Source organism: Psammomys obesus, unplaced genomic scaffold, assembly GCF_907164565.1.
Source record: "Psammomys obesus unplaced genomic scaffold, mPsaObe1.curated_primary_1811, whole genome shotgun sequence".
Lineage (NCBI taxonomy): Eukaryota > Metazoa > Chordata > Mammalia > Rodentia > Muridae > Psammomys > Psammomys obesus.
In genome coordinates this window covers 39,882,441-39,907,367 of record NW_026585895.1, presented here as the reverse complement: position 1 = coordinate 39,907,367, position 24,927 = coordinate 39,882,441, and the positions used below count along the sequence as shown (strand labels likewise).

At 39.6% G+C, this 24,927-nt stretch overlaps 1 protein-coding gene across 1 annotated transcript in view; it reads right to left on the bottom strand.

Annotated features, from left to right (window-relative positions):
* Lrp1b (LDL receptor related protein 1B) overlaps positions 1 to 24,447 on the bottom strand; it is a 2,073,786-nt gene extending 2,049,339 nt beyond the window's left edge. The window contains exon 1 of the mRNA XM_055599725.1: positions 23,978 to 24,447. Coding sequence (XP_055455700.1) covers positions 23,978 to 24,152 — 175 coding nt within the window. The 5' untranslated portion in view covers positions 24,153 to 24,447. The remainder of the gene's footprint in view (positions 1 to 23,977) is intronic.
* Positions 24,448 to 24,927: the final 480 nt, after the last annotated feature.

Here is a 24,927-nt window from a genome sequence, read left to right as displayed (position 1 = left end):
AGATGAAACTGATACAATACAGTCCTAAAGATATTCCGAGGCACTCTGCACTTAGCTGGTTGATGCTGTTATTTATGTCACTTTATTATGGGCTGCAATGTGCTAAAAATCTCTCTTCTGCTCTGCTTACCAGGGTTAATCTACTTGGGTCTCATCCCAGGAAATAATAACCACACATTTTCATAATCTTTTTTTTTTAATTTTTTTTTGCTTTTGTTTTTCTTTTTTTGATTTCTCGAGACAAAGTCTCTGTGTAGCCTTGATTGTTCTTGATTTGCTTTGTAGACCAGGCTGTCCTCGCACTCACAGAGATCATATGCCTCTGCCTCCAGACCCTCTGTATGACACATGGACACACACACATGCACATGGACCCCACATTCACACCCTTATCCTCAAGAGATTCACAATATAAAACAGGATTAAGATGGGTTGCAGCCAGCACAAGCTTTGGCAACTGTTACAATGTTCATGGTCTCACTCTAAAAGCATGGAAAGATATCAGAAACCCAACCGGACTCCACATGCAGAGAGACACATTGGTATCACAATGTGTCTAGGAAACAGTTTTAAAATTTTAATTTTTAAATTTTAATTATTATTATTTATTATAATTTATTCACTTTGTATCCTGGCTGTGGCATCCCTCCTTTGTCTCCATCCAATCTCACCCTTCCTTCCTCCCTTCTTCTCCTCCTATGCCCCTTCCCCTAGTCCACTGATAGGGGAGGATCTCCTCCCCTTCTATCTGACCCTAGCCTATCAGGTATCATCAGGACTAGCTGCATTGTCCTCCTCTGTGGCCTGGAAAGGCTGCACCCTCCAGGGGGAGGTAATCAGAGAGCCTGCCACTGAGTTCTTGCCAGAGACAGCCCCTGATCCCCTCACTAGGGAACCCAGTTGGAGACTGGGTCTATGGGCTACATCTGAGCAGGGGTTTTAGGTCCTCTCCATGCATGGTCCTTGGTTGGGGTATCAATCTCTGCAGTGTTCCCAGGGCCCAGGTTGTTTTTTTTTTTTTTTTCTCAGTAGGTCTCCTATTGGAGCTCCTGTCCCCTTCAGGTCTTTCTATCTCCCAGTTCTTTCATAAAATTCCATGCACTCTGCCCAAATTTGACTATGAGTCTCAGCCTCTGCTTTGATACCTCAATCAGAGGCCTTCTGTGGTAGGCTCTTATCCTGTTCCCTGTTTTCTCCTGCTTCTGATGTCTATAATATTTGTCCTTCAGAATGAGGATTGAGCATCTTTCCTAGGGTCTTTCTTGAAACACCGACAAACCAAGTAATCCAATTTAAAAATGGGGTACAGAGCAAAACAGAGAATTCTTTGTAGAGGAATATAAAATGGCAGAGAAACACTTAAAGAAATGTTCAGTGTCCTTAGTCATGAGGGAGATGAAAATCAAAACGATCCTGAGATTTCACCTTACATTGAATTGAGCAGAATGGCTAAGATCAAAAACTCAAGTGACAACACATGCTGGAGAGGATGGGGAGAAAGGGGAACCCTCCTCCTTTCCTGGTGTGAATGTAAACTTGTACAACCACTTTGGAACTCAATCTGGTACTTTCTCAGAAAATTAGGAATAGTGCTACCTCAGCTATACCAATCCAAGGCATGTATAAATTATGCTCAACTATACAATGAGGACATTTGCTCAACCATGTTCATAGCAGCTTTATTCGTAATAGCCAGAAGCTGGAAACAACCTAGATGTCCCTCAACAGAGGAATAGATACAGAAATTGTGGTACATTTATACAATGGAATACTACTCAGCAATTAAAAACAAGGAAGTCATGAAATTTGCAGGCAAATGGTGGGAATTAGGAAAGATCATCTTGAGTGAGGTATCCCAGCAGCAGAAAGACACACATGGTATGTTCTTACTCATAAGTGGTTATTAGACATGTAGCATACGATAAACGTACTAAAATCTATACTTCTAAAGAAACAGTTTTATTTTATTAAAAAAGAGCATTGAATGGTTTTAGAAACATCTGAGTATTCTATAGGTCATCCTAAGAACAGGGCAATGTGTAAAATGGACTTTGCAATCATCATAGAAAGTTTTACAACTATCTAATCTACACTTAAAAATATTAAAGCTTTGTCTTCCATTCAATTCCATTGGTCCGTTAGTCTGTTTCTATGCCAGAACTGAGCCTATCACAGATCTCAACTAAAAGACCCCACCCAGCAGGACATTGAAGCAGATCCAGAGACTCACAGCCAAACTTTGGACAGAGCTTAGGGAGTCTTATGGAAAAAGAGGAGATAGAAGGACCAGAAGAGACAGGAGCCCCACAAAGAGACCAACAAAGCCAAAATAAAAAATAAAAAAACTGGGCCCGAGGGGGACTACAGTGGCTGATCAATCAACCAAAGTCTATACATAGAGATGATCTGGAGCCCCTGCCTAGCTGTAGTCCATAGACAGTAAGAGGACAGACAGTAAGAGAGAAGAGACAGTCTCTGACATGAACTCAGTTGTCTGCTTCTTGATTGCTTCTCCCTGGTAGAGTGACCTAGCTAGCCCACAAAGGAAGAGAATCCAGACAGTCCTGGAAGTACTAGGGTCAGACAGGAGGAGAAGAGGACTTCCCCTATCAGTGGACTAGGGAAGGACAGGGGAAGAAGAGGAAGGGAGGGCAGAACTGGGAGGAGACAAAGGAGGGGGTACAGCTGTTATACAAAGTGAATAAACTGTAAAAAAAAAAAATTACAAAGTGAATAAATTGTAAAAAAATTTACAAAGTGAGTAAATTATAAAATGTTATGGTTAAGTTTGACCTAATCTATAGAACTAGTCACGACAACAGCATGCTTCATTGCAAATTCCTTACAGACGTAGAATTTGCAAAATACAGTGGTTTTGTTTGTTTGTTTGTTTGGTTGGTTTTTGTTTTTTTTAAGATCCACAATGGTTATTAAATACTATTGTTTCCTGTTTCCTTTCACTTGAAATTGAAGCTTTGTGAAGATCTGAATGATAAAAGGACTGAAAGACTAAAGGTGGCAAAACCAAATAAGGACATTTAAAAACGCAACAATTTTATCTACTTGGAACCAGTTTTTCTATTACCTCTACATATTTTATATAGATATACATCAATGAGCAAATCACATTTTTAAAAAAGTATTATTATAATTATTATTTTATCTGTATGTGTGTTTCTCCCGATACATTTCTGTGCACCATATGTGTTCTGTGCCTAGTGACTGATGAAGTCAAAAGAGGGTGTTGTATTCCCTGGAACTGGATCTGAGATGGTTGCAAGCTTCCATTTGCATGCTGGGAATCAAACCAGGGTTCTCCGTAACAGCAGCCAATGCTCTTAGCCACTGAGCAATCTCTTCAGTTTCAAATTAATTCTTTTCCCAAATGGACAATAAGACAAAACAAAAACCTTCCTCATGCCTGCGCTGCAGCATTTATTTGAATGTGGTTATTCCATTTCTTTGTTTGGGGCCTTGGGAAAAAAACTTGTTTGGTAGAACTGATTCACCACATTTGCTTGTGTCAGCTGTGTTATGGATTTCTCTGAGGCACTCCGGGTAAAGAAAACTGGATATTTCTAGTGGGGTATGTTTCAGGGCTCAGGAAAACTTGCCAAATCCAAGTGCTTACGGCTTCCTAAGGGTCCAATATCTCAGTGTGTGTGGAACACAAATTTTCTGTCAAACATGAAAATCGTAGGGGAGAGAGAGTGAGAGAGAGAGAGAGAGAACAAGAGAGCGAGCCTTGACAGTCTAATAAGCCACAGACGAGAGGCACCACGAGCCTCTGGCCTGAGAAGGGACACTAATGCGTGGGTGTTGGGAGGGAGCTAGTTCCCAAAGACAGTTACTGCTTAATGGGATACGTGACCATACATCCATTAAGAGGGATAAACATGGCTCTCTGCTGGCCTCCCAATGCCACTGGCAGTTGCTGGTTGGGATGTTAGCTCCCTTTAACACCTCAGAAACGTTTTAATGTCTTTTTTTTCCAGTTGTGCAATATTAGAACAAGGCTTGCATTCTGTGAGAAAATAGAAGAGCAATATTAACATAGGACGACTTGGACACGGCTTATTGATACAAGCTCTGCTGTTGCCAAGAGTAGCACCTGGGTTCTTGAGCCTCTGATTCTGCCATTGACAGATTAATTTTTAGAATATCTATCAGCCTTTCAAACATGAAAAAAAAAACTCTTCAAACAGTGGCTTCTTCTAATGTTACATCTTAGACGTCAGAGGAAGCATCATATTTACACTACACACATTTTCACTTGAACTACTTGTTATTGTTTTGCATGAAAGTAAAAGGGTATCACTTGGTTTTGAGGAAAAAAAAAGAAAAAGAATATTTTTGAATTCTGAGCTTGTTTATTTAAAAGAGAGTTATTCACCCTGAGGAGAAATCAATAAGTACATCAAGCATTCCTCTCAGAACCCTATCTGAAGGGAAAATAGCAGTGCCTACAAAACAGTGTCAACATTCAAGAGTGGTGCCTGGTTTATCTGTTCTTAATGCTGTGAAAACGGTATGGACCATATTCAGAAAGACAAAGCCAAGCTCTGATTTTTGTCTTCATTCTGATTTTCTGACAGAAAATCTTTTACATGCAGACTCTGCAGAGAAAGCAAACAATGCCTTATGTAAATTCTTCATTTGCAAGCGTTGAGCATCTATGCAGTATTATATCAGCACATCATTTTTCCTGGTAAAACAGTGTTTTTAAAGAACAATAGTATTCATACAGCACAAAGATACAAAAGATGCTCCTCTTTTCTCCTACCTGTATACTTAAATAGAAAATATGAAAACCTTTTATTAGTAAAAATAAATATAAAACAGTCATAATTTCAACATATAAAAGTAAAGACCATCCCCTCCTTTAGTCCCATCTAGTTTAGAAAGCCATACATAGTTCAGCACTTACTCACTCTGGGCCCTTTCAGGAGAATAGCCACACATATGATAGGCAACATGCTCTCCTACTGAGATGCCTTTAGCTCTTGAAATGACTTTTAAATGCCAACGTTGGTTTACTGGACTGTACAGGACACCTTCAGTACAGCTGTGCTTTCATCTGGTGTTAGTATGTACGGAAGTACCAAGCCATTTATTGGAAATTGGTACTCCCTATCTTCACTGACTCTGAACCCCAAACTCTCCTTATGAGATGATTTCTAACCAGGGGAAGCAGTAGTCTAGAAGGAATTTTTAAAAGATTAAATAGTAAAAAGGCACCTAGGAAAAAAATACAATCTTAGGTTAGGGCAAAAATTTTAACAGCCAGAACAATGTCTGGATGTTACTCCTTCCTTCTTTTCTCTGCCTTAGTTCCTTATACACACTGCATAGGCTTTAGAATGGTCCGTATCGCTACAATATCACTGAATTATGAGTACTAATACATGTAAATACAGGCCATGCTGATGTACTGGAACCCTAAATTACGTTTATTGTAATGCAATTAAAATAATGTAAAGCATGCGTTAAGGAAGGCTTAGAATTACAGGCTCCATAGCACTATTCTATACTCAAAAGCACCCATTAAGCCCTCTGCATAAAGAGAACAAACAAACAACGACAACAACAAAAATATATTCACATGGGTCCTACGGGATTCTGTAGGGCTTATGCGGCTGACGATCATGAAGCCTGGATTTGAATACAGACTAATTGACTTCAAAACTTCACCTCTGAGCCTCAGCCCCAGCCCCAGCCTACGTTTTGCAGCTTTTTTGGGGATCAATTCAAGTTTAGGTTTCTGAAAATCTTATGTACTTTTCTCTCCTATGTCAAAGAAGCAAAACAGAATATGATCCTAGCATGAAGAAACCTCAGAGTAATTAAATAACCTTTTGTCCATGAAAAATGTTTTTACTTTGCTTATTAGATGATTGATGATCCATTTTTTTTTTAAATAGGTCACGTTGGGGGTATGCTACTTCTTATTGGAAATTCATACACTATATTCTAATCATCGCTTCCCCTTCCCTATCTCTTACCAGAACCTCCTCCCTTCCCTACCCATGCAGCTCCACACCTTCTTTTTCTCATAGTGGCTTTCACTTTCATCAAACTATTTGCTTGCTTATTAAATAACCAACCAAACAAGCAAACAGAAAAGAGACCTAGAAACTTCTATCACAATGATGACTTTGATTAAATGGCATTGCTTCTCCATTGCAGAATGGGTGCCAGTCTCATGCATTTTTTTCCCCATACAATGCTACATAACACAAAGCAACTTCTACAACAAAGATTGTTCTTACGAGTAATAAGAAGCTTCCAATCCTTAAGTCCTTCCATGAACAGGACACCATCCTACATGTATTTTCTAAAGACCTCAAAACATCATTGATTGACCTTTGTTTTATTTCTCAGTTTATCAGTATGAATAGTGGTCCCTTGAAGGAATAAAGTTGTTAGTTAGATGTCATCATGCTAATAACTGCGGTCTTTTCATGCATAGTGAACACCACACTGAAAGAAAAAAAATGCTGGAGAACAATACTTGGGTATGTCTTTGCAACATCTTAGCATCTGTGTGATTGCCCATGTTATATATGCCAATACCTTGGATTGCAGTTATTAAATAACAAACACTGGAGATCATCTAGGAGATACTCTATCCAGAAATGTCCAACCTGAACCCAATCTCGCCTGAATATCTGACATACGGTCTATGGAGAGTCTTGGTGTTAGGGGACTTTCTTCTTCATGGTTTCATTTATATGGTACTCAACCACCTATAGACATGCTGTTGTGTAAGGAGGAAATCTCATGAACTCTCAACCCTAGGCAAAGAACTATGGACAACTAAGGACTACTGAAAGAGGGAGAATTAGTTGTTTACAGTGGAGAGCTATCCATAGATGGTTATCCAGTTTCAAGTGGTCAGCCCTGAAATCCTATGCATATGAGCAACACTAATGAGTGTGTGCATATGTATATCTATATGATATGTATGTGCACATACATGTACACTCACATGTATGTGTGTGAATAACAATTAAAGAAAAAGAAGGCATGAAATTTGGAGTAGAGGAGTTTACAGATAGTGTGGAAGAGAGGAAAGAGAAGGGGGAAATGATTTAATTATATTTTAGTTAAAGATAAAGACATATTTAACATTTTTTACAAGGAAGAGAAATTATTATATTAAATAAAAAATAATGAAATTAACTATTAAAAGTTGCAGAATAGTTTCCAATGGTATACTTGATAAAAAGCATGGTGTGAGGACTAAATATGAAAAAGGGAGACAGAAAAATCAAAAATAAGTTGTAATTCATGATCAATTATCAGTTGAAAAAATGAGAAAAACAGAAACTATAATACACATTTAGAGAAGACTACAGACATGTAAATGAGGCAACAAGATGAGAGAGAGAGACATAATGAATATGGGAATTTTGGGAGGCAAACCTGTGATGACTTTTTAGAACAGGATATCCTACTCCACTGCCCCTAATAATCTCCCAGCCTACACTGATTCACTATTGTCTAAACTTCACAAAAACCTTTCTGAAAAGTACTGCTAACTAACGTCATCTTATTTTTCTCAGGTTTGAGCCTCTGTTTCACAAGAGCCCATCTTCTGCTGCTCTGATGAGTTGTGATGTGTGTGCTGTCACTGGCATTGGAATGTGCTCAGGCAACAGAGTTCTATCTTCACAGAATCTGTAAGGCCACCCCCAAGCTAATAGGCAGGGTTCTCTAGAATAGGGGAGAAAACCGGGGTGAGGTGGGGGAATAGGAGGCATGCAGGGAGGGTAAGGATGAAGGGGGCATTGGAGCAGTAGAGTGGCCTATATCCAACAGGATCTGGGTAGCCCAACAGTATGGCCTTCCACACACTGGACAGCTGAGAACACAGTAGCTGCTTATTTTGTTATGCACGGTGCTAAAAGCCTGAAAAATTCTTGGAGACTCTCGGGTTTGCATTCAGTATTGGAATCTGGAAAAAAGTGATGTTGTCAGTGAAAGGATGGCTCCAGTAGCAGAGACAGACTCAATAGCAAGAAGCCAAGACAGCAGGCAGCACAGCCTTTCCTGCAGACATTATCTCTTTACATCAAGGCAGATCTTCTCACCTCCGTAATGCTTCCTAGAGGTACCCTCATGGACCCGCCAGAGGTAGGCCTTAACTGATTCCAGGTGCAGCCAAGTGGCTGATGAAGATTAACCAGTACACTGACAGACGATACCAATACCAGCTAGCATGAAATTCAGTGTAAATTAGAGAACCAAGGGATTCTCCAAGATTAATCATGAATTCATATTCTTGTTGCAAGTTTTATTCTGACTGGGCGCTGTTAAAAATGTCTGTCATGAGTCAACAGCGAAGAAAAAGATCCCTTCAGTGGCTACAGACAGAGTGCAGCCACAGCACATCTTGTTGAGGTGGGAGTCTTTATGCATTATTCTACTTATTTTACCAGGCAGGAAATAGCACAGAGAGAGGCTAAGTGACTTGCCCAAGGACAAAGAGTGAGTCAGATGCAGAGCTGGGAATGCAGCCCACTTTCCCTGGTTCCCAGTGTACAGCCTTTCTCAGCAAGCCATAATGCCTCTCACATGGATAAGTTCCTAAATGTATTAAGCTGTTAAAAATTCAATATAGGTGTGACATTACTTTCCAACTAGCCCTCTTTATCACTGCTTCCCAGGACCCGTTATCAGAAGCCAGACCAATGATCACAAAAGCAATATCCTGTCTTTTCTTTCTTTCTTTCTTTTTGCTTTTGTTTTTGTTTTTTACAATGCCTTACTAAAATCAGTTCAAATGATTCTAAGACATTAGAGAGTGAAGCTGTACTTGGATTTTCGAAGTCCATAAACTGTAGCATGGCGTCAAAGTTATTAGAAGCTGAAAATGAACATATGGGACAAGTATCAGCCACGGGAAGGTTCACAACCAAGCAACAAAGAAAACCAACAATGTGTGTTCACATTAGGAAGAGGAAACTAAGTGTGTACACACTGGGCAAATGGCCTTTCAAGAAGATTCTGGATGTTTGTCTTTTCTATAAAGCTATGTAAGTTTACCTCTATAGCTAGGACTCTGGTACTCACTTTATTGAGAATTCTGGATCATTACTGGAGCCTTTCTGCTTTATGCCAATTACTGGAGACACATAGTACCAACTAAACTGGAAACGGTAAGTAGGCCAGATCCTAAAGCTCCTGAGTCTTTAAAATAATTTTAGGGAACATCACCAGTTGGGAACAGTTCACTTAACAAGCAAAATATGACTCATCTGTGGAATCTCTTTCTATGTAGCAATCTACATAGTCACATTCACTGGGTCATGATGGTCTAGAAGATGAAACCCATTCACTATATCAGCACGTGCATGCTTGTTTACTTCTCCTCTACAAGCAAACACAAAAGCACCATACACTCACATCTTCACTATACACTTCACAGCCTTACAGCCATCCTCCCCGTGACCTAATTATATGGCTGTGATGATTCTTGTCTATGGACCCTCAGCAACTCACGTGCAGAGATTTTTATTTGTGTCCTTAGCTCCTTGAGAAACAGTCAGTACATATTAATTGCCTTTTATATTTACCTGTGATAGTGTTCAAAAACTATAAACAGTAAATATTGAACTTCTTGATGAGAATATTTCTTTGTAATCACACTGACTCACAGTTTCAGTCAGCAGATAACCATAAACTGATTTTTGAAACTAAATTGGTGAGCAAAATGGCTTCTTTCAGAAATTTAACACATAAGAAAGGAACACTTCCCTCTCCCTTTGTCACTAACAACCTTTGACACTTATGTGGGTACATCTAGCTAAAAGTATCAGTGACTTTTAAGAGTCTGAAATTCTAGGGAAATAAATGTTTCTGAAGTGGGGCAGGGAGACTACATGATGGCATGGCTGTGTTTGGTGGCGTGAAAGGTAAAAACAACCCAAAACGAATAAAAAAGGTGGGATGTTTTAGGCTTCTGGAGGGTCCAGCCTGAATGATCTCTCAACGTCAAAACTGGAACAATATCAACAAGAAAATAACCAATGGCATCAACAGTTTATACTAGAAACAATTGAGTCAGTATCTATGAAGCTATACTTGTTTGAATAAATAGAGAAATATAGGTAGTTCTCCTTGACAGGATAATTTTAACAGATATAGGAAGAAGGAACAAGACGCTGCCTCACCCACGGGATCAGCAGTAACATGGACAATGTGACAATAGCCAGCACTTCTGCTGTTGTGGCAAACTGAGGAGAGCCCCACTCTGTGATGCTCCTGTCAAGATCCTTATCACACTGAGTGAAAGAGGGGCAAAACTAAATTATGGGTCATTCTACAAAAACCTTACTAGCACTCAACTGAGCACAGGACCTGCAATTGAACAGTAACAGAGAGATGAGGATAGATGTGAGAAATGCATGGACAGAATAGAGTTAAGTGTTGCATCTGGACTTCCTGTGAAATACAACTTATGGTCTTGATCTTACCTCTGAAATTTGTAGTTAGTCACACTTATTATCCCAATATTGTATCTTTATTTCTATACTGTATTGTCAATATGTGCTGCATTAGTAATAGGGATAAAAAAGTTGATAAAATCTCTCACTTAACGAATTTATGGAAGTCTAAAGTATTTCAAAAGTGAAAAAATACTCTTCAAAATTGTCACTTTTGCTGGAGTAATTACAGTATGACACACAGGCATGAAACTGAAGAAACTGCATGGCACATAGATGTTTTTTTGTGTGAAATCCCATCGTTCCTAAGGGCAGGAACGATGATAGAGTTATCTGTGCTATCTAACTGTGCCACAGCACAGTATCTGCTCTCAGGATCGTTATTTTGCAGTATAGTCTTTTCTTCTGGTCCCTTTCGGCCTTTCCCACCCCCCTTTTCAGGTTTTCTTTTTCTTTTAATTTTTTTTCACAATTTATTAATTATATATCCCCACTGAAGCCCCCTCCCTCAACTCCTCCCTTTCCCAGCCTCCTTCTGTCTTTCCCCTTATCCCTTTCCCTAGTCTGCTGAAAGGGGGAGTTCTACTCTACCATCTGCCCATAGTTTATCAGATCTCATCAGGACTGCCTGGATCCTCTTCCTCTGTGGCTTGGCAAGACCACATCGCCAGCGGCAAGTGATCAAAAAGCAGGCAATAGCGTTGGTGATGGAGGCAGCCCCTGCTCCCCTTACTCCGGACAACCCACATGGAGACTGAGCTGCAAAACTGTCACATCTGAGCAGGGGGTCTAGGTCCTCTCCATGCATGGTCCTTGGTTGGTGCATCAGTCTCTGCAGGACCCTTTGGGCTCAGACTTTTTTAGTTTTGTTGGTCTCCTTGTGGGGCTCCTGTCCCCTCCAAGTCCTTCTATCCCCCAACACCTTCTTCTGTAAGATTCCCTGCACTCTGCCCACTCTGTGGGTCTCAGCATCTGCTTAGATCCCCTGTTGGGTGGAGCCTTTCAGAGAACCCTCTATAATAGGCCCCCATCCTGTTTCCTCTCTTCCACTGCTTCTGGTGTCTATCCTGTTTGTCATTCTGAATGAGATTTAAGCATCCTCCCTAGGGTCCTCCTTAGTGTTTAGCTTCTTTAGGTCTGTAGATTTTAGTATGACTAATAATTATATGTATGTGATCAAGCAACATTATGTTCAGCTTTGTGGTCTGGGGAGTGCAGAAGCTAACTACTAGCCCCCCCCCCAATCCCCTCATCATCAGCAACATATCTGCTTCTTAGACGGCTCTTGCTGCTTCGCTCTGAAGTCATAATTGTGTTTAAAATCATAAATCCTCTCTAGATCATTCAGAACATCTTTTCTCCCACTTTCTCTCCCTTTGTTGTGCTTTATATCCAGCAAGGGAGAAGGTGTTAATGCAGAACATGATATATTATTGAACTTTACTATGTGTGCTTAAGTATTTTAAAGCGATCTTGTGTGTGTGTGTGTGTGTGTGTGTGTGTGTGTGTGTGTGTGTGTGTGTACCTGCATTCTGGTGTATATGCTTGTTGTGTTCCTGTGTGGACGCAAGTGGTCAATAGAGTGTCTTTGTCACTTGTCACCATAGTCTTTGAAATAGTCTCTGAACCTGTGTTTACTGTTTCATCTAGACTGGCTGGCCAGTGGGCTCCTGACATCCACCTATCTCCACTTCCAGAGTGCTGAACTTGTAGATATGAACCATCACACCCAGATTTTATATGGGAGCCAGGGGTCTACACTTAAATCCTTTACTGAATAAGCCATCTTTTCAAAACGCCTTCTTTGATATGCTTCTTGCCAGTCCCAAGCCCTATAAGCAATAACATTCATTTCAGCAAGTTATGCTAGGCTCTGTAGCAGAGTTACTCTGCAACATTTTGTTGTTGTTGTTGTTCTGGCTCAGTCTACCACTCTTCTCTCTAATCCTGAGGACCTATAGCAAGTAACAGCCTATCTGTCTGACCATTGAATCTACCAGCGTTCCTTTTTGCCACCAACAGTGTTATTTGTGGTATGCGTGTGTTAAATTACATCTTTGTGAGCTAACACTTAAAACCTCGGGACTTATCTATTAATGAATATACAAAATCTCAGGCTCCCTTTAACCATTCAAAGGTCAATGTCTTTTGGTTGCCATAGTCTCACTAGCTACCTCTTTGGACTGTTAGGTGTTACTTCCTTGTTGTAAGTGGTTATTAATATTTACTATTGGTTTATCTTCTAGTAAAGCTTGCTGTTAATCTTAAACAGCTGTATAACCAAATCACCACACAGAGACTGGGTTTTTAGGTAACCTCGAACACAATTCTGGGCAATATTTACTCCCTCCTAACCTCCAAGCCCTCAGTTTCCTAACATTTAGATTTCCCACATTATACTTGCTTTTTGTGAAATCTTAGGTATGGTTCATGGTCCAAGACCTCCAAGATCTCTCCTCCAGCTCCAACTCCCAGCTCTCCTCCTGCCCTTTATTCTCCCACTCATTTCCTGCTCTCCAGCTCCTCCCCTCTTTCCTGTCCTTTGGCTCCTTCCAGCTCAACATTGTGTCTAGTTACTTTATTTGAAAGTTTACACCAAGTTGAGACAGGATGCTTAGTATGAGTATCACAATGCAATATCTGGATTGAAACCGGGGGGGGGGTAGAAATCAGCATTTGAATGAACAAGGGTAAGGTGTATATATTAAAAAAAAAACAAAAACAAAAACAAAACAAAAACCACATTATACCAACACTTCCTATATACATGTCACCCACAGCCCCTTCTGACCAGAGACCGTCTGGGTGTGTGAAGCATGCCTCCTATGCCCTTTAACATGTAAAGGTCACTAAATAGGTCAAGTGCAGTTAGCTAAGATGAGAGCAGAAAGATTTCATCAACCATTACCTCTGAGTCTGGGGTTCTTGGTAGTCACACCCAAAACTATTTCCCTCTCTGAAAATACTGAAGGGACTCTGCCAATCACTTTCTGTTGGCTGCAGAGAGATAGGAGCAACAGGATGAAGGCTTCAGGTTCACCCAAGATCTTACTCTTTCAGGAAATGCCATTATTCTTAGTATATATGAGGTTTCATGCCCATGTGCATTAGTCAAGTCTGCTCTGTGATATCACAATGGAACCACTGTTCTGCTTTTCTAACCCTCTCTGGCTTTCACCCCCAAATCTTGTTGAACTTGAGTAGATTCAGTCTCTTGAAGCTTATTTTTGACTTAATTAACTTCTTTGCTACCCCTAAATTTATTGGGTATCTCACTAACTAAACTGTTATCAGAACGGGCTTTTTAAATTTTCTCCTTTTATCTGTATAACAAGTTTAAGCCCCATTACAAGAAGGTACAGAATCCCTACTTGCCTGCCTTATTTTTCTGAGCATGTAGTCACAATTTTTTGCCTTCTAAAGTGCAAGCAAGCTCTTTCTACTCATTTTGAATCTTTTTCTACAATGCTTTCCTTACAAAAGAAATAAAGCACTCAGCAAACCTTCATCCAGAAACACAAATTACACCTCATACTCACAAATATACAAGAGACCCTTCTTCCTGCTGTTCTCAGTTACCCAGATTAATTTATTTCTGAACTTTTTGATATACCTCTGCTGAAGTACACAGCAAACAGATTTACAGTGAGTCCCAAATTAAATATTAATGCAGAATCTTCTAGCCTCAAATTTCATTTGGTTCAGTCACTCTAAAACTTAATAAAATTTTAGTATATACTTCATATTTAACTTATTTCTAGGCACAGTGTTGATTTTAGCACTGAACTTTCAGATCCAAGTTATAGAAGAGGTTTTTGACAACATGAATGAAAAATGAACTGAACTTAAAATGTCTACTAAACCCACATGTACATACTTTACACAGCAATGAAATTGGTTGAGATCTTTTGCTTCAATATTTTATGTGGGCATTTTTAGCTTTATGTCCTTGGGTTTGCATTGCTTCATCTCAATATACAGTCTGCTTAGTAGATGTTTTCCCTAAGTCCAGAGACACAAAGCTGAAAACTATGCGTGTGAGCACATATTCATACATCATCACTGAGTCTCAAAGTATTTCCAGGTTGATTTTTCCCATGATGCTCTTTCTCCTTCATAGAGAGTGAAGGGCTTAAAAGGGAGTGAGCTTTCAGTCCAAGCTACTCTCTTGGTTCTCTATTTAGGAGATCTCTAAATTCTAAAGGTGAAATATTTGGGTTGTTAAGCTGATACAATGGCAGTATTCTGGCTTTCACATTTAAACTTCAAGTTTTAAAAGTAACCATCTTTCATTCAAGGTAGAGAATGGGAGAGATGAAAAGGAAAAAAGAGAAGAAGGAAAAGAGAGAAAATATGAATATGAATACAAAGGAGTAATAACAAAGTTACAAGACCTTACTCCTAAAATTCCAAGCAATCTTCAATACATTAGAACCTGGTATAACTCACTCAACAGTAATAGTAACACCTTCAGATATCTGCACTTGTTTCTTCCGTATAGACCCTCGTGATGTTAAACTTTCTGATAACATTCATAACATCTGCATGCCTTTTCTTCATTCTTACATTCTCTTTCCTCTGTAACTCCAACAGAAGTCAAGAAAGCATGAAATATGTGTTCTGGTGCCTCAAATAAGGTTCCTTCAAAATCCTGCGTTGCTCAGTTACATTTATTTACATTTATTGCTTGTGCAAACCACAAGGCTGGTGCCTCTTAAGAATAAAACTTGGGAGGAAAACCCTTGAACTCTGATGGATCAAGTAGCAAACTGGTACATCATAAATTCTAGTGCCATACTTCTTCTCCTCTGAAGACTGCTTACCATTTGCTATAAGCACCCCTCTTCCTTTCTAAAAACTTAAGAATTTAAAAAGAAAATTTCAGAGAGCGAGATTAGTGCAGAGAATAGTAGCTGCACTACCGTATTCCCCTTTACTAACCTAATAGAATATTCATAACCCAGAACATGACTGTCGGTTGAAATTCTTTTCAATCATGTGAAGGTATAAGGGACAATTGAATAGGAACTTTCTGCTAAAAACACTTAAGATTTCTTCAAGAATAAAACACAAATGAGTCTCTATGGGACAATTCCTTCTCCTTTCACTTGTACAATGGTTTACATTAGTAGAAATAGCAAATAATAATAATAATAATAATAATAATAATAATAATAATAATAATAATAATTTCTTCATATTAACCAATACTTAGAATGTTCTTAATGTTTCTTTTAATACATTGTTTAAAATAACACCCAAAGAATGTTGTGTTGCCTTCTCTGATTTCCAGATACAGTATACATAAACAAGGAATGAGAGGGACATTGGTTTTGGTAGTTCTGAAATGTAAGTACAAAGGTATATTTAAGACATGTTAAGGAATCAAACACAATCATTCCTTTGTATGTGTGTGTGTGTGTGTGTGTGTGTAGCAGAAAGCATAACCTCACAAGCAAATTCTGCTGTGTCATCTCTGAATAAAGCTCTAATTGCTACCTATTATAATCAAGACTAAACCCACATCCCTCACTCCACAATGACACTGAGCTAGTTGACCTAATCTGGTCCCTTACTCAACTAACTACATAAGGTCCATGCCAGGCTTGTGTGCTGTCTCTCATTCTCCACGAAAAGGACAAGCTAACAATTCTTTCTCAAAGTTTTTCACAAAAAGTTTCTTTCTCCACTGCTGAAGATGTTCTTCTTTGTCCCTTGTTTGTAGGAGATATGTCCATTGTCTCAAAGAATTTCTCTTAATTGCTTCACACTATTTTTCTTTCTTTGTAACATACTTGTTATTTATTCATCTGTTTGTGTCTCTTATAGCTTCTCATACTACACACCCATGGCTCAGCTGCATTGTCTAACTTGCCATTTGCTTCATCCTCAACATCTATACAGTCGTCACAAGCAGTTTGCCCAGTTTTGTGGATTGAGTCAGTAAGCAAATGAATGTGAACAAATGCTGTGGACTGTTTTCTGAATCAGCATGTTATCAACAGGAGAAAAAATATTCTATTCTGCAGCAAATTCCTTGCTACCAGCAATTTATAGGATGCTAATGCTACAGCTAATGATAATATGAACTTATCCTACTCAGGATCCATTGTTTTCTACAAGTATTATTTTCTGTAGCATTATTGAAGATCCTAGGGCTTGGAGATATTTATTTTTGTGTAGAGAATTACAGCAGAATTCTGTAAAACTTGGAGTTATTACCAGAGGTATCCTTGTTAAGGTACAGCTAAAACAAAAAGCCCTTGCGTATTTTGCTTCATGTCCTCACAGTAATGAAAGCATGAAAAGGAGCTTAAAGAAAGCAAACATAAGTTATTTGCTCTCATGTTCCATTTCGAAATATCTGACAGAATTACTCAGTGAATTAAAAAATAAGAAAATACAACAAAGATAAAGTTTAAGTTGTAAAGTGTAACTGAGGTTTTTTTTTTCAAGTTAAATATTCAAGACAGTTTCTTTTTTTTTTTTTTCACAAGTAACTTAAATGCACCATTGAACTTTCATCCATCAGTATCACAGAAATGACCAAGTAGCTTTAACAATTATGATCGTAAAGTGGCTAAAATAATGCTGGGTCTGAGTCTGTAATGTCATGCACAAGTCTCCAAAATATGGATGGCCAGTGATCATAATTACTAGATTTATAATGCCTTTACCTCATAAAGTAAGGTTTGCTGAGCTGCTGCACTTATCTCTTCATTTATGAAATGTGTAGTACATTTTAGATATCCTGAAATCCCAGAATTAATATTTATAAAATGTAATGTTTTAGCAAAAGTTTAAGATTACTAATTGCCCCCAAATATAAAATCTATATTGTAATAGCCAAAATTTTCAATGGCTAAGTTCTCTCTCAGTATCTTTGTCCTTCATGGCCTTATATGTAATTCCAAAAGAAAACAGGACATTCTAAATAGAATTATGTTTTCAGCATTATACCTATGGGCTTTTCTTTTTTACAAATATCTTAAAATATCTTAGGAGTCCTCAAAGCATCTGCAACTAAATTTCATTTTTCTTCTTCTCTGTCCCCTACCCTCATTTTCAGTTCTCTTTTCTCATATTAAGAAGAAAAGGATAAGGTGACAAGTTGTCATTAAAGAAAAACTCAGCGGTAGCAAAATTCTTAAGGAATTATGCATTCATATTTCTAAAGTTAAGCTGTCTTGAAGCCTTGAGGGATGGCTATGCTACATGGAAAGTTAGGAAGGACCGTCCTATTGATGGTAAGAACAAAACAAGAGACAGACTGTGGAACCTTGATCTTACCTAAAGAAGAGATGTATTATTTCCACTAAAATGAGGTCATGCTTCAACAATACCAGTCTTTGGTTGGAAGGCTAAGCCAGCCAGGACAATGAGGTGCATTGCAACTCAGGAAATAGATGTCTCGCTGTTAATAAGAATACACTTTGAGATAAAACATAGCACTGGTATCTTAGCGAGGCAATATGCCCTATCTTCTCTCACAAGTTTTGTTTCTTTTTCTTACTTAGTTAGAAACTGCATAGGAAACAGTCCTTTCTCAAAACACTTACATAAGGACTTTCATCTTCTCTAAAGAATGTCAACATAACATTATGCATGTATTAATAAAAATTTTCATAACATGTGTATATTTAACCTAATCCAAGAATAATAGGATTAGACAAAAGAGCCGTTTTTAAGAATGGAATTAACTGAAGTGACTTTGAGTCTTTAGGACAGATACCTCTGAAAGATGTTATATATTTAAACGTATTTTTGGAAAAGTTGAGAAGAAATCCAAGATGTTGACAAAGTATCATTATTTGACAACTGGATCTTATGGCTCTTATCTAATAGCTTAAATTTTAATTTAGGAATGAGTTAATTCCATCAATTATTTTACTCAGGAGACTCCATCAAATTAATGGCTTTTACCTGGCAACAGTCTTAACCATTAGGATACAAAGAAAGAGAGGGAAGGACGGAGGGGTGGAAAACAGAAGGAGAAAGAGAAGAGAGAATTGTAGTTTGTGATACTGCTGAATTCAGAGCAATAAATGATACATATTTTCTACCAGGAAAGACGGGGGAGGATACCAAATCATTTATTAGGAGAAAATCTATTTCTAAACTTTGTGCAGACAGTTCATGGAAGAAAACCACCCAACAAAAGAAAGCATGCACATTTTTCAGGCCATGCCTTCTGATGTATGATGGGTTCCTCTGGAGGGCTCAGGACTCTTCCTCTGATAGGGAGGGCTCAGTTGGTAAAATCACCATGTAAAATCACTTAAATAAGGCTATACCACTGGGAACAGTGACTTGATATGGTTGTTAGCCCAAAACATCTTAAAAGGGATTTAAGTAAATCTACAGCAGCACAGGTGGGAACTAGAACAATTGTAATAAATCAACTCTAAATATATTTCTGTGTTTGATATTGTTTAATATTTATGTATCAGGATACTTTGCCTAGACTGGTAGATACAAACTTAATTTTCATGCCTCTGGGTTAAACATGGGGTAAATGGATTCACAGAAAATAGAAGCAAGGAAAGGTCTTGCTTTCACACTCAATACTGGCTGGTAAGACTAATTTTGTCTCTCTTCTAAAAAGCAAAAAGCAAAAAGCAAAAAAAAAAAAAACAAAACCAAAAACCCAAAACGTTGTGTTTGCTTTTTTGCTGTATTGAGGCGCATACATTGAATTTGTCATTATTCTCAGATTAATTAGGCAAACTGGACGTCTCCTGAAAACTTTAAGAAAAAACTTCCCTGTAAAATTTAGTTGTTTTCTGACACAAACACTGCCAATGGCACATTCTGGCTAACTCATTCTGAGATCTTCATTGTGCTTACACTCATTGTCACTATTCCAGCCAGGAACATCCACTTAAATGGCAGTCTGTTAAGGCATTTTCACTACAAGCATTTCCCAGGCTATTGCTTGGAGCTGGTGGGGCTCAATGGGAATACAGACTCAACACGGGGAGACCCAGGCTTCAGTCCTGCATCAGAAAACCAAAATGGGCAAAAGCAGTTTGACATTCGTCTCTCCAACTTTCAGGTTGTAGGGAAACAAGTTATCAGCCATACAGAAACTCATTAGAGCACCACATGCTGCCGGTCAAGAATTATGTCTACAGTTTTTTATCTCACAGGAAGGCACCAACCATAAGAATAGATATTTTATCTGCAGTTATAAAAAAAAAAAAAAGCAAAGGCTTTGATTTAATAAACAGTGTCTCTAATGTTGAGGCCATATTGGTGTTTTACGGTATTTGCACCAAAGCTGTCTCTTAAAGAAACATATGTAAATACAAATTTCATGTGTGGGCAGGACCTTCTTGCTACTACATTGGTTAGACTAGAAATATCAGGTTGGTGCAAGCATGTACAAGGCTAAGTATTAATTCTACTTTCTTTGAATGTATCTATCTGGAATGAAGACAAGTGTTTCCTCTGGATGAGAATTGTTTTGACAGAAAGGCATAGAAGATGGAGCAGTCTATCCTTGTGTCTGACTGGTGCTTTTTCCCACACAAACTCCCTATAAGCAGAAAAGAATTGAAGACGATGGTGCATTTTATGGAAGACATAAAAAGTAGCTGCAGAAGCAAACCCAATGACATTGTTAGGATAAAGGTCATACCCTAGTATGGAACACATGGAAGAAGTGGAGGTTCTGTAGCATAGCATTTCCTTTAAGAAACCAACCTGTGTTCATGCTAGGTAGTTTTAAATGGGTCTTATCTGTATATTATGACACAGGCTGAAAGAAGATATCAAGAAAGCAACTAAGGAGTTATACTATGGATCCAACGTAGGCACACAGGAAATCTCTGTTAACCTCTACATTTACTGACAAAGAGTATTTACAAAGGGCTATTTCATTTTTTTGGAATCCACTAACGATAGCATCCAGAAGTAACCATAAGATTTCTTTCACGTTTACTGAAAAACAACTCCCATCTTAATAGCTCCACAGTAGTTCCATACTTAAGTTCCTGTGAGAGTATTAAGTGTTCTCCATTCTTACAGATACAATTGCATACTGAGTAACATTGATGCAAGTTGCTTTAAACTATCTTTATACTGCAAGTGTTTTCACAGGCTATTCATTATGAAGTTAAAAGGCAAAGTATGCAAGGAATTACTCTTTTAAATAATATAGTTTAACACCTCTTGCATTCAGCACATTGCCTCCTTTTTGCTACCTTTGCACAATTCTTTCTTATCGTCGCAACATATTTATATTTTTAAGTATTTTTCCTATTTAAGTTTAGAAGGTGGGAAGAAACTGAGCCAAAGTTTAGAGACTTCTTCAAGATAAAACCTGCACATTTTACCAAATAAGATATGAATTGCACAAAGATATAAACTGCAGTACATCCTTTAAGAGAAAGATTTAAACTGTATCATATATGTAATAATCATCTTTCAACGCTTTTAAACAGACATAATAGTACAAATGCAGCACAAACATTAATTATTTCAAAATTTGTCCTCACATCTTAATCAGACTAAAGGTTTTTAACTTGGTCAGGGTCTCCCATCTCCTTTTCATTTCAGAAAATTTGACAATTTAAAACATACTTCCTTTTAAGGCTTAATAATTATCAAGCAATGCTTTGATATGATATGACATTCTCAAATGACTAATTAGTTTATTCTAAATTAGTCTGATTTATCCTCCTTTTGGCTGTTAAGTTGCAGCCAGTCCCGATGAGACCTGATAGGCTAGGGTCAGATAGAAGGGGAAGAGGCCCTCCCCTATAAAGGGACTAGGGAAAGGGTTCATAGGAAGAGAAGAGGGAAGATGGGTGGGACTGAGAGGAGATGAGGGAGGGAATCACAGCGGGGATAAAAAGTGAATAAATTGTAATAAATAATTAATAAAAAATTGAAAAGGAAGTTATAAAAACATTTTTTCAGATATAATGGAATCTTATTAGAAAAACTGGTATATGCATTATTTTGATAGTATAAAAATCAATACAAACTAGGTAAACCACATGTAATTAAAGGACAAGTAGATGCCTATGAACTTAAAGCTAAATACACAAATGAGTTTCAAATATGTTTTGGGGGTAGAACATTTTTTTTTTTCAGCTAGTAAAACTTTAGCTTCTGCTCACAAACTTCCCAAGGGCATCACAGTAGAGAACGCAAGCACCTCCCACAAGGAATGAGAAGCTGTCTTTACCTCTAAGTATCTGAGAACCCAGACATGGTTTCACACTTTGAGGCATAAAACTCACTCTTACACTACTAACCTCACAGGTCTTTTCACACATACATTCCCTTCCTCCAGAGCGTTGCCACAGCCACAGGCTTGATGCGGCTAGGTCTCATTAACCTTGTTTTGGGTTACATGCCAGGTCTGGATTGTCAGCATCTCAGTGGGAGGCATCGGTCATAATGCAGCTACATCCTCATTTTAAACTTTTAGCAAGATTCTCTGCCTCCTTCTTTCAGATCCTCCCTTTTTCTCCCCCTCCCTTCTTCCCTCTTTCTTTTTTTTTTTCTCCCTACTGAATATATACATGAGGGTGACTCTCCATTTTGAAAGCTAGCTGTCACATTTGTAACTGTTTTCTAAGTTTTGAGAGTTGGGTTAGATGCGATGGAAGTCAGTGTCGATCTTCAACTACAGATGCTCACACTCTGTGACAAAATAATTCTGATAATGTTTTCAGCAGCTAATGAACATCCAGTTAAATCATGGAAACTAACAATTATCTTCTCTGTAACCTTAGATGCCATAGGGGTTTCTCTCATCTGTGGAGCTAAACGGGCACCAGATACCTTCCTTGAGTTAATTTCTTATCTCTTGAGAAAGCTGCTTTATATTTATTTATTTATTTATTTTTTTACTGTGCACAAAATTCTCTCTGGTTGGTCGATCATTCCTCTCAGGTAACAACAGTGTGCTACAGAAATACACAAAACACTGGTCTATGGGTGAGGTCAGACCGGGGTGGGGTTTGGGGGTGCATTCTCCGTCTGATAGAACACAGTACCAACAAATGTGCCTTGCAGCCTGCTTGGCCAGCCTACTGGGCCGACAATCTTCATCTGCTCCTCTGCTCCAGCCCAACTTCAAAGGTTCTCGCTAAGGAAGGTTGAGGAGCCACTGTGCCAGATCAAAGCCACAGTCATTTCAACTGAGAGCTACATGCTTCCATTTTATCTGCCCCGTTTTTTCAACTCTTCCACATCGACTTCAAGGCAACTTAAAGCAAGTTCAGAAGCTATATGATGCAGCAGCTGTGCACCTGAAAAATTATCAGTGCTACTCCTAGAGATGACATGTGCCTTGGGACTAGGGGATGGTTGCCAGAAGTAAGTTAAACAGGACCATTAGAACCCAACCTGTGCTGTCCTAAAATGAAACTAGCTTATACTCAATTCATCATTCCTTTCACCTAAGCCGACTGAATCTCACAGTGCAAGATCGTGGCTATTTGCTAGGCACTGGCATCTGGCCAATTGGAGTTATTTTTAAATTTTTGTTTGTTTATTTTTCTCTTTTCTAATTAAGTTAAAAAGATGAATTATGCCGTCAGTGTGGGCTCAGTGCAGGATTTATGATTCTTCTAATCTTCCTTTAAGTAGTTAACCCTTTCAAGCCTGGCGGCAGTGCGCAAATATTCCTCTGCTGTGATTTCTCCCTTTCCCTCTTTAACCCACATATCCTTGTCAATGATAGTCAACTGATAGGAAAAGGAACTGAGGATTTCCAGGGCAAAAGTTTCAGAATCGTGGTTTATCACCTCGACCTTCTCTCTGGGCTCCCCTTACCCTTTCCCCTCTGAACTTCTAGTTCCCAGCTGCTTGGGGATGGTAGAAGCGCAAGCGCAAAGTGCCAGGCTAGACAAGCCAGTCTCTCCAGCTGATAAGGCTATCAAGGTACCCTGGTGCTGAGTCGAAGACCTTCTCTGTCGGAAAAGCCCCCCAGTGCTTCTCAGCTGGCTACTCAACCCAAGTCAGCCACAGGGAAAAAGAGAGAGAGAGAGAGAGAGAGAGAGAGAGAGAGAGAGAGAGAGACGCAATCCAGGAGGAGGGAGTGAGCACTGACACTTCTCCCTAGATACACAGCTGAGGAAGTTAACCAGTAGCTAAGTTGGGAGAGTAATTGCCTATGGCGGAGAATTAAGAGGCTAAAGCTCTCAGCTGAGAGCCAGCGCCAAAGGGAGTCTCAAAGAAATGCGAATTCTCATCCAACATCTGCAGCGCTTGGGATGGCCGGGCAGAAGCCAAAGCCAAATCCGAATGTTCCCAGGGGAAAAGGGACAGACAAAAACCAGGACCTAAAAACGACCAAGGGTAAAATGTCGGGGCGCGGAACACTCTGGCACCTAGTTCAGAAACCCTCCAATAACCCTCTCCCCCCCACCCTAGGAGTCTAGCGCACAGTGGCCAGCGGGTCCCGGGAGCGGAGCTGCCAAGGACTTAAGTTTCACAGTTGTCTGGCAGCATCACCCCTCAAGAAAGCCGAGGGAGGAAACGGGGAGGAAGCGGGGGATCGCGGTCCTTACCTTGGTTGGCTCCCACGGTCAGCACCCCGGCTTTAGGCAATAATCCCGAGAGAGTGAGGATGGCAAGGAGCAACTGGGACATGATGGTCTCCCCGGTGAGCCGGTGCTGCAGACTGCTCGGCGGCACCCTCCGCCCGGCCGCGGCGGCTGGCAGCCTGGAACGGAGCCGCGTCATTTACAAATGTCACTGGAAATCCCTGGTCGGTGGGTCCAGCCAGTCCGCCTTGCTCTGCCAGGAGCAGGATGTGGAAGGTGTGCGAAAGCGCGCCTGCGGAGAGCGTGCGAGCGCCAGCCCGGCGCTGTGTGTCTGGACTTTTCGATGCAGGATACGTCTGATCTTACATCACGCAAGAGGGGCAGAGAGATGCCCGCCGATGGGAATTCACTATTAATCACCGAGGCCTCAGCACTCCCCTCCGTCGCCCACAGAAATCACATCTATTACTAGTAAGAGGCGGTTAACACGATGGGGAACAGCAGCAAATGAGAGCCCCACAAATCACTGCTCCTTCAGCCTCCTTGAAGGGAAAGTAACTCCGCGGTGGTTCTGTGGGGATCTGGGTCCTTAGCTAAAGACGGACCGCAGTGGGCCAAGCAAGGCAGGCTCCAGAAAGCATCGCCAGCCAGCTGAGATGTTCCCCACTCTTGAGCCTTGCAAACCGCTTCTCAGGCAAAGCTGATTTGATGTCTGGGCTGTACAAGGAAGCGTCCTTCCGGAGAAGCCAATGCAAGCCAGGACGTTGTTTCTCTTAGGGAAATGGTTTCCTCCACTTGACAGCTCGCAGAGCGTTCCCAAGTGCACTAGTAACTTTTATGCTGAGTGGCACTTGGGGACAGAGATGCAAAATTAGTGACTCAGCAGAAACAAAACAAAAATGTCTAAAGTCACTAACCATTACAGTTACACACACACACACACACACACACACACACACACACACACACACACA